This window comes from Dermochelys coriacea, chromosome 21 (genome assembly GCF_009764565.3).
Source record: "Dermochelys coriacea isolate rDerCor1 chromosome 21, rDerCor1.pri.v4, whole genome shotgun sequence".
Lineage (NCBI taxonomy): Eukaryota > Metazoa > Chordata > Testudines > Dermochelyidae > Dermochelys > Dermochelys coriacea.
Genome location: NC_050088.1, coordinates 813,680 through 828,089, shown reverse-complemented (window position 1 = coordinate 828,089; position 14,410 = coordinate 813,680). Strand labels below are relative to the sequence as shown.

The window sequence follows — 14,410 nt, the reverse complement described above, 5'->3', positions numbered from 1 at the left end:
AAGAACATTACCATGTGCTTCCACTCCCTGCCAATCCCACCCACAATACCAGATCCTACGGATGATTGTCCCACTAACACTAGGTTCTTCGTGGGTTTCTGACACATCCAGGACACTGGATCAGTATCAGAGCACTCTGTGGGAATGCGTCTCAAGCCCCATGTACTGGGAGGCAGAATACAGCCTGCCAAAACACAAAACAGCTGTATCCATATTACAAAAGCAACTTGGTAAATTACTGTTTATAGTGCAGCAGAGGACAGGCCCAAGTTAGCTGTTGTCTGGGTACTTTAGGGTACAGCAGCTTTACCCCTTCTCAAATAAAAGCCAGAACAGGTTTAATTACAGCTCCAAGTGACACACAGTCTAACTACATGCTGGACCCTGCTGTTCTCCCAGCTCTATCGCCACACTCAAAAGGGGGAAGGAATGGCTGCAAGCACGTACAGGATTTAAAGCAACAAGGTTAACTGGAGTAAAACTGTCTCTTCGGACCAGCATTTAAATCAGTTTCTACCAGCACCCTTGAGGAGACCAGAGAGAGAAGAGAAAAAACTCCTCACCTGAGAGGCTCCAGAGCACAAGGTTCAAGCACTGTAGGCTCAGTAAGAATCAAGGACTGGGTCGTGCCACCCCCTCCTTGTGTATAGCAAGAAAAATGTCACAGGAGAGGATGTTTTCCCCATGAAACTCTTGAAGCAATATGCATTTTAATATGGCCAAATGTCAAGTCATACCTCTGGGAACAAAGAAGGCAGGCCATGCTTACAGGCTGCGGGACTCTCTTTTCGGAAGCAGCACAGGCTGGCTGCGCATTGTGAAAAGGACTTGGGGATTATGGTGGATAATCAGCTGAACATGAGCTCTCAGTGCGACACCATGGCCAAAAGGGTTAATGTGATTCTTGGACGTAAAAAATCAGGAAAATCTTGCACAGAAATCTAGAGAGGTTATTTTACCTCTGTATTTGGCACTGGTGTGACCGCTGCTGGAATATTGTGTCCCATTCTGGTGCCCACAGCTCAAGAAGGATGTTGATCAATTGGAGAAGGTTTGGAGAATAGCCACAAAATGATTAAAAGATTGGAAAGTATATCTTATAATGAAAGAGTCAAGGGGCTCAATCTGCTTAGCTTAATAAGAGGTTGTTCAGTCTGCAAATATCTACCCGTGTAACAAATTCAATAATAGAGGGCTAACAGACAAAGGTATAACAAGAGCCAATGGCCTCAATTTGAAGCTAGACAAATTCAGATTTGAAATTAGGTGCAAAATTTTAACAATGAGAGTAATTAACCATTGGAACAATTTACCAAGGGTTGTGGTGGTGGATTCTCCATCTCTGGAATTTTTAAATTAAAATTGGATCTTTTTCTAAGAGATGTGCTATAGTTCAAACAGGAGTTAATTCAGGGAAGGCCTGGGGTCTGTGTTACACAGAAGGTCAGACCAGATTATCACAGTGATCCCTTCTGGTCATATAAATAATGAAGACATTCACCCTTTCCAGGAGAAGTGTATCTATCTACGGTCCCGTTAATATAGTGCCCCAAGCATCCCACAGTCTTTACTGTGTTTTCCTCCTAACACCCCTGTGAGGTAGGGAAGTGCTGTCATCGGGGAAATGAGAGACAGAGGATGGGTGACTTACTCAGAGAGTCTGTGGCAGAGCCAGACGTTGAACCCAGCTGGTTAGAACCCTAACTACTGGACATCTTGGCTTTGCTCATCTGCACAGAGCCAAGGAGGAGGGAAATGCTGGGAGGGAAAAATAATTCAACAGATAAAGTGAAGCTGATGGGACTGGTGCAGATCAAGGCATCTGCATGGCACCCACCTTGCTGGGGAACTGCTGTATGACTTGCGGGGTGTACGTCGTCTCTGATGGCTTCTTCTGCAGCGACACCACCACAAAGAGCTCAAACAGCTGCTGCTCTTGGAATTCAATCAGATCCCGCTCCAGGGTCTGATAGTGCGGGTTCCTCTTGGAGGTCGACTGTACTTGCAGCAGACGCTTGTGGTGACCTGAGAGGTAAGGACCAATTCAGTGACAGGAGGCTGGGGCTGTAACTGTGATCATCGGAGGCTCTCAAAGTGTTTAAACAAGGGGAAGTCTCATTTGCATTTCACAAGTGAAGAGGTGAAGGGACTTGCCCAAGGTCACATGGTAAGTGAGTGGCAGAGCTGGAATGGTAGTCAGGTCCCGACATCGAGCCTAGTGACACTTTTCCAGAGCAGGACACCCCAACTCAGCTCCCACAAGCACCAAGCACCCACAGAGATGCAGTAATGTCCCTAGCCCCTTTGCCTGGTGGATTTAATTAGCAGCCCAACACTTTCAATGCCTCTATAGGCTGATTCTTTGTCACGGCCCGGAGGCTGCCCCCTAACCTCTAGCAGCCACGAGGAACTGTCTGAGTGCTAACAGGGTTGCTGCTGCTGAAGACAGTGAGAAGGGGCCTCGTTCTGTCAATGGGGCATATATATATGTGTGTGTGTGTGTGTGTGTGTGTGCACGATCTCCATAATGTTGCCACACTCCAGGCAATTACATCATATCAGCGACAACTTCGGCAGCAAGGGAATTCAAAACAGTGGCAGAGTCCATCTCCACCCCCATCCAGCCTGTCCACGCAGCATCACAGATTCTCCTACGCAACACATGGGAAACACTGACATAACCAGGGGCTGCAAAGGGTCTGTGAGACATGCTCTGTGGGTTTGTACTATCCAGCCAGACTCACTCCAGTGACTCATTTGCTCTATTTTAAGACAGCCTACTACCTCCCACACCACCCCCCAACACAGAGGGATGGAGTTTTGCCATCAGCCCCCAAATTATGGACTTTTGTACCTCATCTACAGGAAGGAAACATTTAAAGTAATCAACTGGTTCCTTTCAGTGGTACTTCCAGCACGTAGCTATCACATTTACAGGCATGCTAGACAGATTCATCTATAGTAAGTTCAGGGCTGCAGGCAAAGTTTTTACTATTTCATTTCCCAACCCTGCTAAGTGGAAGCTCAGATCCCTTCTGTGCCAACTAGAGCAGATTAGTCAGCACTGAACGCCTAGATCTGAGCCTGCAGTTCTGGTTGTCCCTCCTGTGTTTACATCAAGCCAAGGAACCAAACTATCTACTCCTCGCTGACTCCCTTCCAAACAAGGCATTTCACAGCATGGCAAACGTGAAAAGAGGGAAGGGGTACGGTGCTCATTTCTGAGCACCAGAGACAATCCACGGGGGTGAGTTACTCCAGGACATGCGTTTTACTTAGAGGAAGGAGTTGACTGGCTGGTGACTGGCACAGCCCAAGAGGCTGGGAAACCTGACACATGGGGCTCGACATGCAGACTCTGTCCCCTCCAGATCCTTTCATCTCACTGTCACAAGAGGCTGGTTTGACACAAGAGTGGCAGGCTTCCTACATTAGCTACAGGAGGCACAAAAACCACAGGAGTGGCTAATCCCATATAGCCCTGCCAGCATTAATTATGACATGGCAACAGGACCAGCCCCAGTGACTCACTCACTCACTTTTTGGCAGATTCTCCGTCTCACTTCATTCCCACTGGTTTCACCTGAATGAGAAACAAGGCTTCCATAAAATCATAGTTGCAGTGGTAAGGTGGGTGTGACACCCATGGCTGCCGAAGGGGCCACATCCGAGACCTCCCTTAAGTCTACACTACGTAGGGCTGCTTGTTAGCCATCTTGTTCATTACAGAAGTCTCAGCAAAAGCAGCCCTTCGCTAGTAATAATATAAATCCCAAAGAACATCAGAGATGAAGTCAGGTCCACCACTTCCAGGGAGATATTGACCAGGAATGGAGATTCTGAGTAGGTATTTAAGCCCTCTAGGTGAGTTAGCACACTTCAGGGTTGGATACAGTTTGTATTCTTTATTTAAAGTTGTTAGGAAACCAAAGAGGCTTTAGACCCCATGTGTCCCTCCCCAAAGGGCCACCTGAAAGCACCATGAGAGAGCAACAAGTGACCTCACGACAAATAGCTTTAACACCTCAGCATGGAGCTACCCCAGCACTGAAGACTCAGACACCGAAAGGGATCTTCTATATGTAACACTATCGAACTTGGATTAAAGAGACGTACAGGGCTTGATTTGCTGAGGTGCTGAACACCCAGCAACTCCCACCAGAGTCAGTGCAAGATGCAGAAGCTCAGTACCTCTGAAAATCAAACTGCTGTGGTAAAGTTCGTTCATTTGCTGAGCAGTAGCTGCAATATGAAGCCCCTATGGCGTGTTGTAAAGTAAACATGTCCCTTGTTATGTCGGATGTGTGCTATGTAATGAAGAGAATGGTGCACAATCTCCATACCTTTTGTTGGAGGAGCTTCTTTCCCTGTATAAGCGAGTAACTTCACCCTCTTCTTCCCACGTTTAGACTCAAAGATTTCCTGTATTTTTAACACAAGCGGAATCCAAAGAGAGAAAGCAACATTAATACAGGCCACATGCACACAAGAGGAGGGGAGGTGGCAGTGACACAGCAAAGCCCACAGAAGACCTTCAGCAGATGCAACCACATTCAGGAAAGGTTTTGCAGAACCCTTGCTAAAGAGTTATGGTCACAATGCTGTTAACACAACTCCCTGGATACAGAGCACTCTACAGGTCTAACAGGACTGAATAATTACTACAAGAGCCAGTTAGAGACATCATACAGAGCATCATGGAGAAGGAGGGAAACAAGCAGCGCTTGTGCTCTGGCAGCAGACTAGTTGCTGTATATTCGGCTTATCAAGCAGGCTGCACAGGCAGCAGGGACTAGTACAGGGAGGTCTGAGGCTATGAACAAGACAAACCAACCATAAAGGAACTAGCAGCAGCATCCGGTAGGATTTGCCTCCAGGAAGCCTTCTGCAAAGGATCCAGAACTCTGTGCAACTACAGGTACCCCAATCCTTTCTGAGCCCAGCCAGAGCTCCTCAACGTAGCTTGGCCTAGTTTCCTAGGATTATACAGAATGCACTGACAATTTGAGACCCCCTAAAGCACGGAGTCCTCTACTTGCTGTGTGTGTAATACCACGACAGACACGGGGCCTGCCCCAAGGCATTTCCTTAGCTGAACGGTTATAAAAAAACAAGCATTTGTATTTTCTATACTCTAGCATGCCCAGAGAGGACAGAATGCTGCGTCTGCCCCACAAGGGCCCGGGTGGGCCCAGTCTACAGGAAGAAGAAACCTGAACATTACCACTGCTGTATGTGGGCTAAGCAATAGAAGAGAAAAAGGCACCAGCATTCTAACATGCAGAGCAGAAGCAGCTGGATTTTTGTTGATTCAATTGGTTTTAAGGCCTTTGCTAATACCAAACCCATAAGGATTTCTGGAAATGGGCACCCCTGGCGCTGAAGGTGTTAAAAGGCATCTCCACTGCCATCCTAAGGCACTGTGTGCCCCAAGACCCAGGCAAGACCGGAGGGAACTCCTTGTTGCTACATTTTGGAGCCTGCTGGCATTTCTGATTCAGGGAGTAGGGTGATTTATTTTTAAACACAGCGGGGAGGTCAAGTTCTCTCTTGCCCAGTGTTAAGATCATTCATGCTCCCAGCAAGGTAGTACGGTGGGGCCCAGTTATTCTGTCCCGACACACACACTGCAATAAAAATAAAGATAGTCACCAACAGAACCTGTTCTCCAGCTCAAACCCTCATCCCCCATCTCAGTGAACTAGGGCCGAATTTCAGCTTGCCTCGTTTTCTGATCTGCTTCTGGTTTCTGGGGCAGTGACAGACATGTTCTGTTAATGCAGTGAGACTGCAGTGAGATGCCCTTCAGAGGAGCTGCTGTTTCACTTTTGAAGGCTTCCTTCCCTCTGTTACTCTCACCTAGAGGTTTTCTGTTATTGTTCCTAATTTTGCAGATTTCTGTCACCAATGAGATGCTGGGAACACTTGAAACAGCAAGGTTGCTTTTATTGCTCGAGAAAGAATTGGCTTTTTTGGACTGAAATTCTTTTCTTGCCTTTTCTGAGTCTCTCTCGCAATCCCGGCTGAATCCTTTGAGTGCCGAGAGAATCATGTAGGCTTCCTGGATGTAAATTGCTCCCAGATTTTTGGAACAGGTTGGATTTTTGAGAACTATTCCCCTCCCACTAACCCCAGAAAAAGGTTACTTGCTATCATGGCATTTCATAGTTTTTGACACCATGCTCCCTGCTGCCAGGCAGGGTGTTTATAATAATCTTTGTATGCACAAAAAGGGTTATTACTACTTAACGTTCTACAGACTTCGCAGGCAGCTCACTCCACTTCACAGTCCCCTGCCCAAGTAGGTAAATATACCAATTCACAGTCCCCTGCCAAGTAGGTAAATATACAATTCACAGAGGAACTAACTGATGCCTAAGACTTTCCCAGAGCCACACAGCAGCGTTTTGTCAGCTAGAATTAGAACTCAGGAGTCCCATGCTCAAACCACTAACTAATGGTTCCTCACCACAGGAGCTACGCTATTCCCTCCATCCAATGTGCTATGTTTTGTTATTGTACCATTGCTCATGGGAGCTGGATATGGAGTTGGGTTTAGGGTTTTTTAATTAATATAAACTTTTGGAATAGTCCAAGCAGATACATGCAGGAATCGTAGCAAAGTTTGACTTCTCCAACATGACGGTGGAATTAAATCCTTTCGTGCTTCCGCCCTCAGAGGAGTGTGTCCCTTACTCATGCAGAAGGGAGCGGCAGGAAGAACGATACCCAGTGTTATGAAACAGGCTCATTCCTAATGAGCTGTTCAGCAGCTTTTAACATGGAACAGCTGCCATGGTGCTTTTATTAACATTAGATCAGGAAAATAGACAAACGGTCTAAATAACTAAGCAACAAGCCCCCACAAGAAAGCCAGGATCGCTCCAGGCCTTGCCAATCAAACAGTAAGTGCTTACACCAAAAGAACTAATAGACAGATAGTTAACGGAACGGACGTGAGTCACGCTCACTTGTACAGAAACTCCCCATGGGTATTCTCTGGCTCCAACCTCTACACTTGCTTGTCCATACACTAAGTTCCTCAAAGCCAGGACTGTCCTCCCTGCATGCCTGGAAAGCGCTCAGCACACAGCGGGCGCTACCACAGGTAAATAGTAGATCTAATGCCACAAAATGCTCAGCACATGCCTATCCTGCAAAGCAATGCTCCAGTCAAACCCCAGTGCTCCCTGGGACCAAGACTGGGAGGAAGTCACACACCCCCCTCCTGCTCTGCACTGACATGCTGATGCACCAATTCCATCCACGTCGGAGGGCAGCTATCGTGGGGTTTGCAGACTCATGCTGTCAGGACGGTTATCAAACCGGATTGGGAGTCAGGACTCCTGGGTTCTATTCCCCACTCTACCACCCGTGAGAGCCTAATGTGATCCTAGGCAAGCCATGTCCCCTCCCAGTGTCTCCACTGCCCACCTGGAGAGCAGAGATAAGCTCTGATCTGTGGGGCCGAGGGGCTCCAGGTCCACTGCAAAGCGTTTGAAGCTGCTAGAGAAGGTGGAGTGTTAGTGTCACAAATGCCGCACAAGAAGCAGGGATTCACACAAAAGCAGAACTTGCAAGTCTCACCTGGGGAAGGTTCTTCCTTTTCCTACCAGCAGCCTCCCCTGCTCGGAACAGCTTCCACTCTGTCAGCGTGACGGGCAGGGTCGTGTCTTCCCCGCAGGCATGCCCGGGCAGCTTTTAGCTCCAGTGTCTTGCGATGGAGGAAGGCAGGCTTGGGAGGGAGCTGGGAAAGGACAGGACAAGACACCCCAGGTGTGAAGGAAGCTCTGGAGTTAAACATCTTGTTGGCCAGGGTACAAAGGGGCTCAGCAGGGTGCCCCACTCAGATCCTGAAAAGCAGCCCCAGAGGGTGTCACAAGCAATCCCCTCTGGCATAGGAACGCATATCGCAGCAGCTCCTGAGCCCCCTCCAGCTGCAAAGAGGGCACAGGGCCTGGAGGTTAGTGAGTATTTCAGCAGGAAGGAACTGGAGACTCCACTCAGAAGGGAGCCAGAGGCCTAAAGAGAAGGAGAGATCCTACGCTGCCTGTCACGGGCAAGGTGAAGTTGTTAAAGGGACAGTCCTGCCCTGCCCCGCAGGCCTTATTAATGTCTAAAGTCCTCTGAGGATGGGAAGTGCACATCATTAATATGCAGCTTGTAGGGAAAATGAGACCCCTAACTCACACAGCATCTCAGCTCCCACCCCTCTGTTCCTGCCATACACACTCAGCGCTGACCTGGCGTTTAATTCACAAACAGCTCAAGCTGCCCAGGCCTGAACGTGGGATGCAGTGTGCGACGACTCAGCAGGGACAGGCGTTATTCATGCTGGAAACAGGAAGCCCTGTGGATCCCTCCACCTGTGCCCTAGGAGTCATGGCTGTTTATTGCTGATGTACATAATTTTCAACAAAACCAGGGGCGACTGAAGACACGTGAAAGATGCAACTCCAGGTGCATGGAGAGGAGGGGCACGTGAGGGGGAAGCTCATCTTCCTTCACGAGGCCCGGCAGCTGCCCACCTCACCTCATAGCCAGGCACGTCTGCCCAAGGAATATTTTATTTTTCCATGCACTAAATATCCCTTACGCACCCAGGTGAGAATGTCCAGCCCTGGATATTGATAGCCATCTGACCGTAGAGCGTAATTCAAGTTCTGTAGTTGAGCTCCCTGAGACAGCTGCTTTTCAGATCCCAGCCCTGGGCCCTCTGGAGTCAGGACAAGCTGGGTGTGCCCCGTGGATTTGAACACAGCCAGCCTGTGACTCACTCTCACCTTGGGAGGCTTGAAGGCATTCTTTGAGGGTGGTAACTTCCAGGCCGACGGGACCCTCCACAATGGTAAAGGCAACACTTTGATATCTTCATACAGATTCTCCTTAGCAGGATCTGGAGAGAACAGGTAAGGGACTCATGAAGTGTCTGTGTGCGTGGGGGGGAGCGTAAAATGCCCCTTATGGTCACCAAGAAATGGAACCAAGCAGTGCTAATGCCTGTAATACAGTCTGCTGGGAATGCAAGGGCAGTAGGTTCAGAGATAGACTATCCCACAGAGATGCTGCAAGATGGCTACGGAGCTCCCAAAGTCCTTCCAACTCCAGTATCAGTGAGTGTGGGGATCCTGCATAGGGACCCCACTAAATCCCAGCTACCTGCTGCTGCAGTACCACAGCCATCAGCACCTCCAGACAGCAGCCAATTCTTTCCACAAGTGTTTATATAAAGCACCCTATGGCATCTACAGGAAACCTGAATCCAGCTCAGCTCTGTCCTATTCCAGGTGCCATTAAAGAAAGCCTCCCGGTGGTTAGCCCTGCTTCCATCCCACCCAGCAATCAGACACGGGGAAATCCAACACTTCCCGCCTGAACAGGCCCCTCCCCGCCCTGCTAACGTCCCTGTCAGAGCACAGACACGTACAGATAATGTCCTCGTAGATGTTGTCTTCTGACTGTGTGTAGTAGAGTCTAGATCCCGAGCTGCTATTCAGCTCCTCATGGAGCTTCTGGGAGCTGGTGGCTGCCATCCGACTGCGGAAGCCCTGGATGTCTTCAAACTCAAAGGATTTCCTGAAAGCAGACCAGCACGTTTTCTAGTGGTTTTCTTCTCAAGAGGGACATAAATCACAGATGTTAGGAGCAAGCGAGGCCTACCCGCTGAAATCACTAGCACCACCTCCCCAGGCCGGCCTAGGAACTGGCCAGGCCCCAAACCAGGCCAGTGACTTACTGGTTTCCGGCCAATCGATCATGTTTGTTTCCCCTGAACAGACTTGTAGGCCCGATAAATGGGACAGGTGGTTTTGGACTATCTGGGCCAAGGAACTGCACTCCCAGCTGGTACCTGCCCAGAGACTCAAGTGCTGAAGCCCTGTCCAGGTAGCGCAGCCAAGGGCAGTGCTGCTGTTTGGACGAAGGAATCCTGCACTGCCCCCTTCCTACCTCCCTGGTGGTGCAAACCCCAGCACTCTGACCTGGGGGGCAGGGCAGGGGGCTGCAACTGACATTGGGGGTCCTGGTTAAAGACACAGGGACTGGTACAGTACACAGAGTCTGTCCCAGAGGAGGAGCTGTAGCTCACGAAAGCTTATGCTGTAATAAATTTGTTAGTCTCTAAGGTGCCACAAGTACTCCTTTTCTTTTTTGCGAATACAGACTAACACGGCTGCTACTCTGAAACCTGTCCCAGAGGACTGTCTCTTTCCTGGAAGATGCCTAGTCATTCTGCAGACTAATTCCCACACTTGGTTTCCTTTGGGGGGTTTAGCTCTGACAAACAACATATCTGCATCCTGGGCAGGCACAAGTGGACAGAATTCCGTTTTTATTTTTAGTAGTTTTGACACAACATTTATTTGAAGCTTTTTTCTAGATCTGTATCAATTTAATTTTCATAGTTGTGTGGAAATTATGGGGGGGGCAGATAATTACTAATGACAGCAGACACTGAGATTCAGAAAGTTAAAGCATTATAATTTTAAAACATACATTGTCAATATCAGATGTCAAAATATACCAAGCAAACATCCTGAAATCAAACTAACAAGTCCTCAAGCAGCACTTCCCTACTTTGTTTATCTGTACATTTCGGTTATTATTGATGTTCATACTCTTTTGGTAGCTTGTGTGTGACCAGTGATATGAACATTTATTGACATTTACCGATATCAATCTAATCCTGCCAAGCCTAAGGATGAATTGTAAGGGGCTTTGTTCCAAAGCCAGTCTGGGTCAGTCATCAAAGCATTAAGGGAGACACAGGCCACTAAAAACCGAGAGTCTTTGCAGCACGTTTAATACTATGGAAAGCATTGGAGGATCCAAGAGCCCTATCTCCCTGCCCCTCCACAGGATGCTTACCTGCTTACCCAGAGATGGCTACACCTCACCATCTCTTACGTCTGTAAAACTAGCAGAGGGCTAACACAAATGATATGTTGAGTTACTTGTCTGTAACTCTGAGACCCGCATCCAAGGGGGCAGCCCAGCCTAGCCTGCTGCCACAGTGGTTTATCTGAGATTAATGGCTCCAAACTCCAGGCAACTAAAAGATCAACCATCTGGAGTCATGTCTGACTCACGGAGCAACAGTGCTCCTGACTGGAGAAGAGAATTAGCCCATGATCCATGGGAAATATCCCAAAGTGCAGGGCAGGCAGCAGCACCCGGTTTTGCCGAGGGTCTGGACACCACAGCTAAGTCAGCTTTCAGGGTTCTGGGGTGAGGTTTGTTTGGGGCAGTACTAGGGACGAGGCAGTCTGTGCACAGGAGTCACGCCCTGCACAGGGTGGGGAGGGGGTATTTTAGCCCCGACATACCCCTCTCCTTACTCTTCTAAAGAAGGGCCAACGGCAGAGCTACCATCACTTCTGTGGATTTTAAGGTCTCGCCTGGAAGTGCAATTCATGTGAGGCCTTTAGAAACAAAGTCATTCTCATGGGTCACTAAGTGACCTGGTTTGGGCGAGGGACTTGCTCACCAGAGGCTGAGGAGGCCGGTGCTCCGTGCATACAAGAGCAAATAAGAATTAAGCCACCTACCTCTTGGATCTCCCTCTGATTTTCCCATTTGCCTCTCTCTGCTCAGGCTTATGGGAGGAGCCTGTTGGGGAGTCCTTACACTGGCCTTCCAGTGGCTTTTCTCTACCGGAGCTGGCTTGGTCCCTTTCTGACAGATAGCGGAAAGTCCTGCGGGGCTTCGGGGGAGGGATGGCAGCAGGCCTTGTCTCCTGTCCCTCGGCCTCTGAGTAAATGTTTTCGAAGCTCCTCTCTGTCACATTGAGAGGCTCCACTCCCCCAGCATATAGTTCTCTCTCTGTCGAGCCACAGCTCTCTCTTTTCCTTTTCAGCTCCAATGCCATCGCTAGGACCTTGTCAGGAGGAACGGCTTCTATGTTCCTCCACAGCCCTCGTGAGGTGTAGAAGTTCCCTGGTGGCAGCATCTGCTCTGGGTCCAGGAGGCCTCCCCTCCAGTCTCCGTTCTCTTCAGCCCGGGAAATCGGGCAGCATGTGCGCATTTTGGGCCTGAGGATCTCCGAGGTACTGCAATCACCATCTCTCTCGCTGTCACCCTCACTCTGAGAATGGTTCCTGCCCTTTTCCCTGAAGTCCAGGCCCAAGCTCTTTGAGTTTGCCAGCCCTGCCTTTCCGTCATTTCCACAGCCCTGTGGCTTGGCCTTCGGCAGAGCCTCACAGCCATGGTCGTACTGTACCCCAAAGTCTTTCGGCTGCTGCCTGTCCTCGCTGCAGTCCCCTCTAGTCCTCCCCTCCCACTGGGAGATCTTCTGTTTGATGTTCCGGCAGTGGCTGCGGGAAAGCGTTTGCACAGCACACCGAGAAAAGCCACCATCTGGGGTTCCTGTTGGGTGCATGGCAGGAGCCTGAATCCTCACAAATGCCCCATCACAGGCCCCGCCTAGTCCCTCCTGTGCCACACACACAGCGAGATGGTGCAGAGTCCCAGCGCTCCTGCTAGGCTCCAGTCAGGGAGCAGAACACAGACAATCCCATTGGACACCAGCCCTGTGAGTAGCAAGTCCTAATTCAGCCCTGGATGTAGGGAAGGAGGGGAAGAGAGAGAGAACATCCATCAGTCTGGCTCCGAGGCAGAAGGCACCAACTCACCCCAACAGAGAAGCATTCAGCAGCAAACATGAGGGCACAGTAGTAATCCTTCTCCTAGGGCTGACCCTCCTCACCAAGTGCTGAAGACTGGTCTCCCCACACCTCACCACACTCCTGAAAATCCCTTGCTCCCGCCAAACTACAGAGATTTAAACACCTGCTGTAGGAAGTGCCAGGCTCCCTGATTTTCCCCACCAACATAGGGCACGGCAAGGGGGGAGGAGACAGACTGGCTGCTCCCACTGCTTGGGAAACAGGCTGGAGATTTGCAGTTCTCTGAGCTCTCTCAGGGCATTGCCCAGGGTTGCTAGCACTTGTGCAGCACTCCTGAAGACAACACCAGCAGGAGCTCCAGAGTGGACCTGGTGCAGCATTTTCACGACCCCATCGTCTAACCCTGCTCGGAGCAGGTCTGCAGCATGTTGTGTGTGCTGGAGCTCCCACCAGGGGAGTTGCACTGGTGCAGGGAGGTGCTGAGACAGAGCTCAGTGCAGGTACAGCACAAGGGGCCTCCCAACTCCAGTCTGCAGTGAGCCAGTGACAGCCCTGATTGGAGGGCTGCTACGGTTTGACACAGGAAAGCTAAAATGCTCATTGCGTCGACTGCAGACAGGCCCAGGTATTGGCAACACTAAACCTCCCGCCAGATGTGCCCCGCCTGCCCCACAGCCGGGCAGGAACCTGTACAACATTCCACCTGCCCACACCTGACCTAGATCGGCCACCAGGGAGACTCTAGGTCTCAGGGAAGCAGCAAGGTGGCTCACGGTGTCTTTTGGGGGAATGAGGAGAAGCAGCCGCTCCAAGTGCAATGCTGTGCTGGTCAGTCACACCCTACTCTGTCGAACAACCCCTTGGCACGGTGTATCTGCTCAGGGACCCAGAGCACAGGCCATTCAGAGACCATCACCCTGGGCTCTAGCTGGGTGGGTGACACTGTTCAGGACAGAAATCCTGACCACAGAGATAAGTGAAGTTGGCCTGGGTGGTTCCGGCCACTGTCTGACAGCAGGAAAAGCAGATGGGCTGCTGTGCAGGGGAAGGGCTGCAAGCCAGGCTGGGCTGTACATACACAGCACTCCCAGGTCTGGGCAGAACTGCAGCACAGACATTTCCTTGGCAACTACTGCAGCTTCAGTGCCTGTGAAGATCTCATCAGCCTTGTGCCCACATCTGCCTTTTTACCTTGCGGAGAGAGGTCTGGCCCAAATCCTCCCTCATCCCTTCTCCTATGTGCCAGAAATATCAGAGCACAACTTGGAGAGGAGTCTCCAGGATCAGCTCCACCTGCTGTCTGTCTGCCTGCCCAGGTATTTACCCTTGGCTATCCCCGGGATACCTGAGCCCCTGAGCTATTTGAATATGGAAACCTAATTAGGTGCTAATCCAGTGCAAGGGCCATGGCGACTGTGTGCAGCAGCATTGCCACATTGATCGAGGTCCCAGCTGAGCCCCCACCACGTGGTAGCTCTCCACGGAGTAAAAGGCCAAACACCCCTTTGCGGCAGCTCTGTCCCCACTGCATAAATGAGAACCTTGACCCAGAGAGAAGTGGAGAGACTTGTCCAAGGCCACAGCAAGCACAGGTGTCAGAGACAGGGCTAGAGCCCCTGGGTCCTGGCTCAGGCTTGTGTTCGGATCACAGCCCATGTGACAAAGTCGCCTAGCTCAGTGGCAGAAAGTGATGCTAAGAAGCATTGGAAGCCACGGTTTCTGATCTCATCAGCACAATCTGCGGTGACTTTCCAAGTTGCTATGAAACCCACCTCGTCCTCACTGAC

The 14,410-nt window shown here is 50.2% G+C and overlaps 1 protein-coding gene across 1 annotated transcript in view; it reads right to left on the bottom strand.

Moving 5' to 3' along the window:
* Positions 1–14,410, bottom strand: part of DENND2C (DENN domain containing 2C) — a 45,950-nt gene that overhangs the window by 12,681 nt on the left and 18,859 nt on the right. Inside the window, 9 exon segments of the mRNA XM_038380130.2 lie at positions 1,838–2,025; positions 3,540–3,563; positions 3,566–3,583; positions 4,344–4,441; positions 7,589–7,678; positions 7,680–7,747; positions 8,784–8,896; positions 9,428–9,576; positions 11,547–12,554. Coding sequence (XP_038236058.1) covers positions 1,838–2,025; positions 3,540–3,563; positions 3,566–3,583; positions 4,344–4,441; positions 7,589–7,678; positions 7,680–7,747; positions 8,784–8,896; positions 9,428–9,576; positions 11,547–12,376 — 1,578 coding nt within the window. The 5' untranslated portion in view covers positions 12,377–12,554.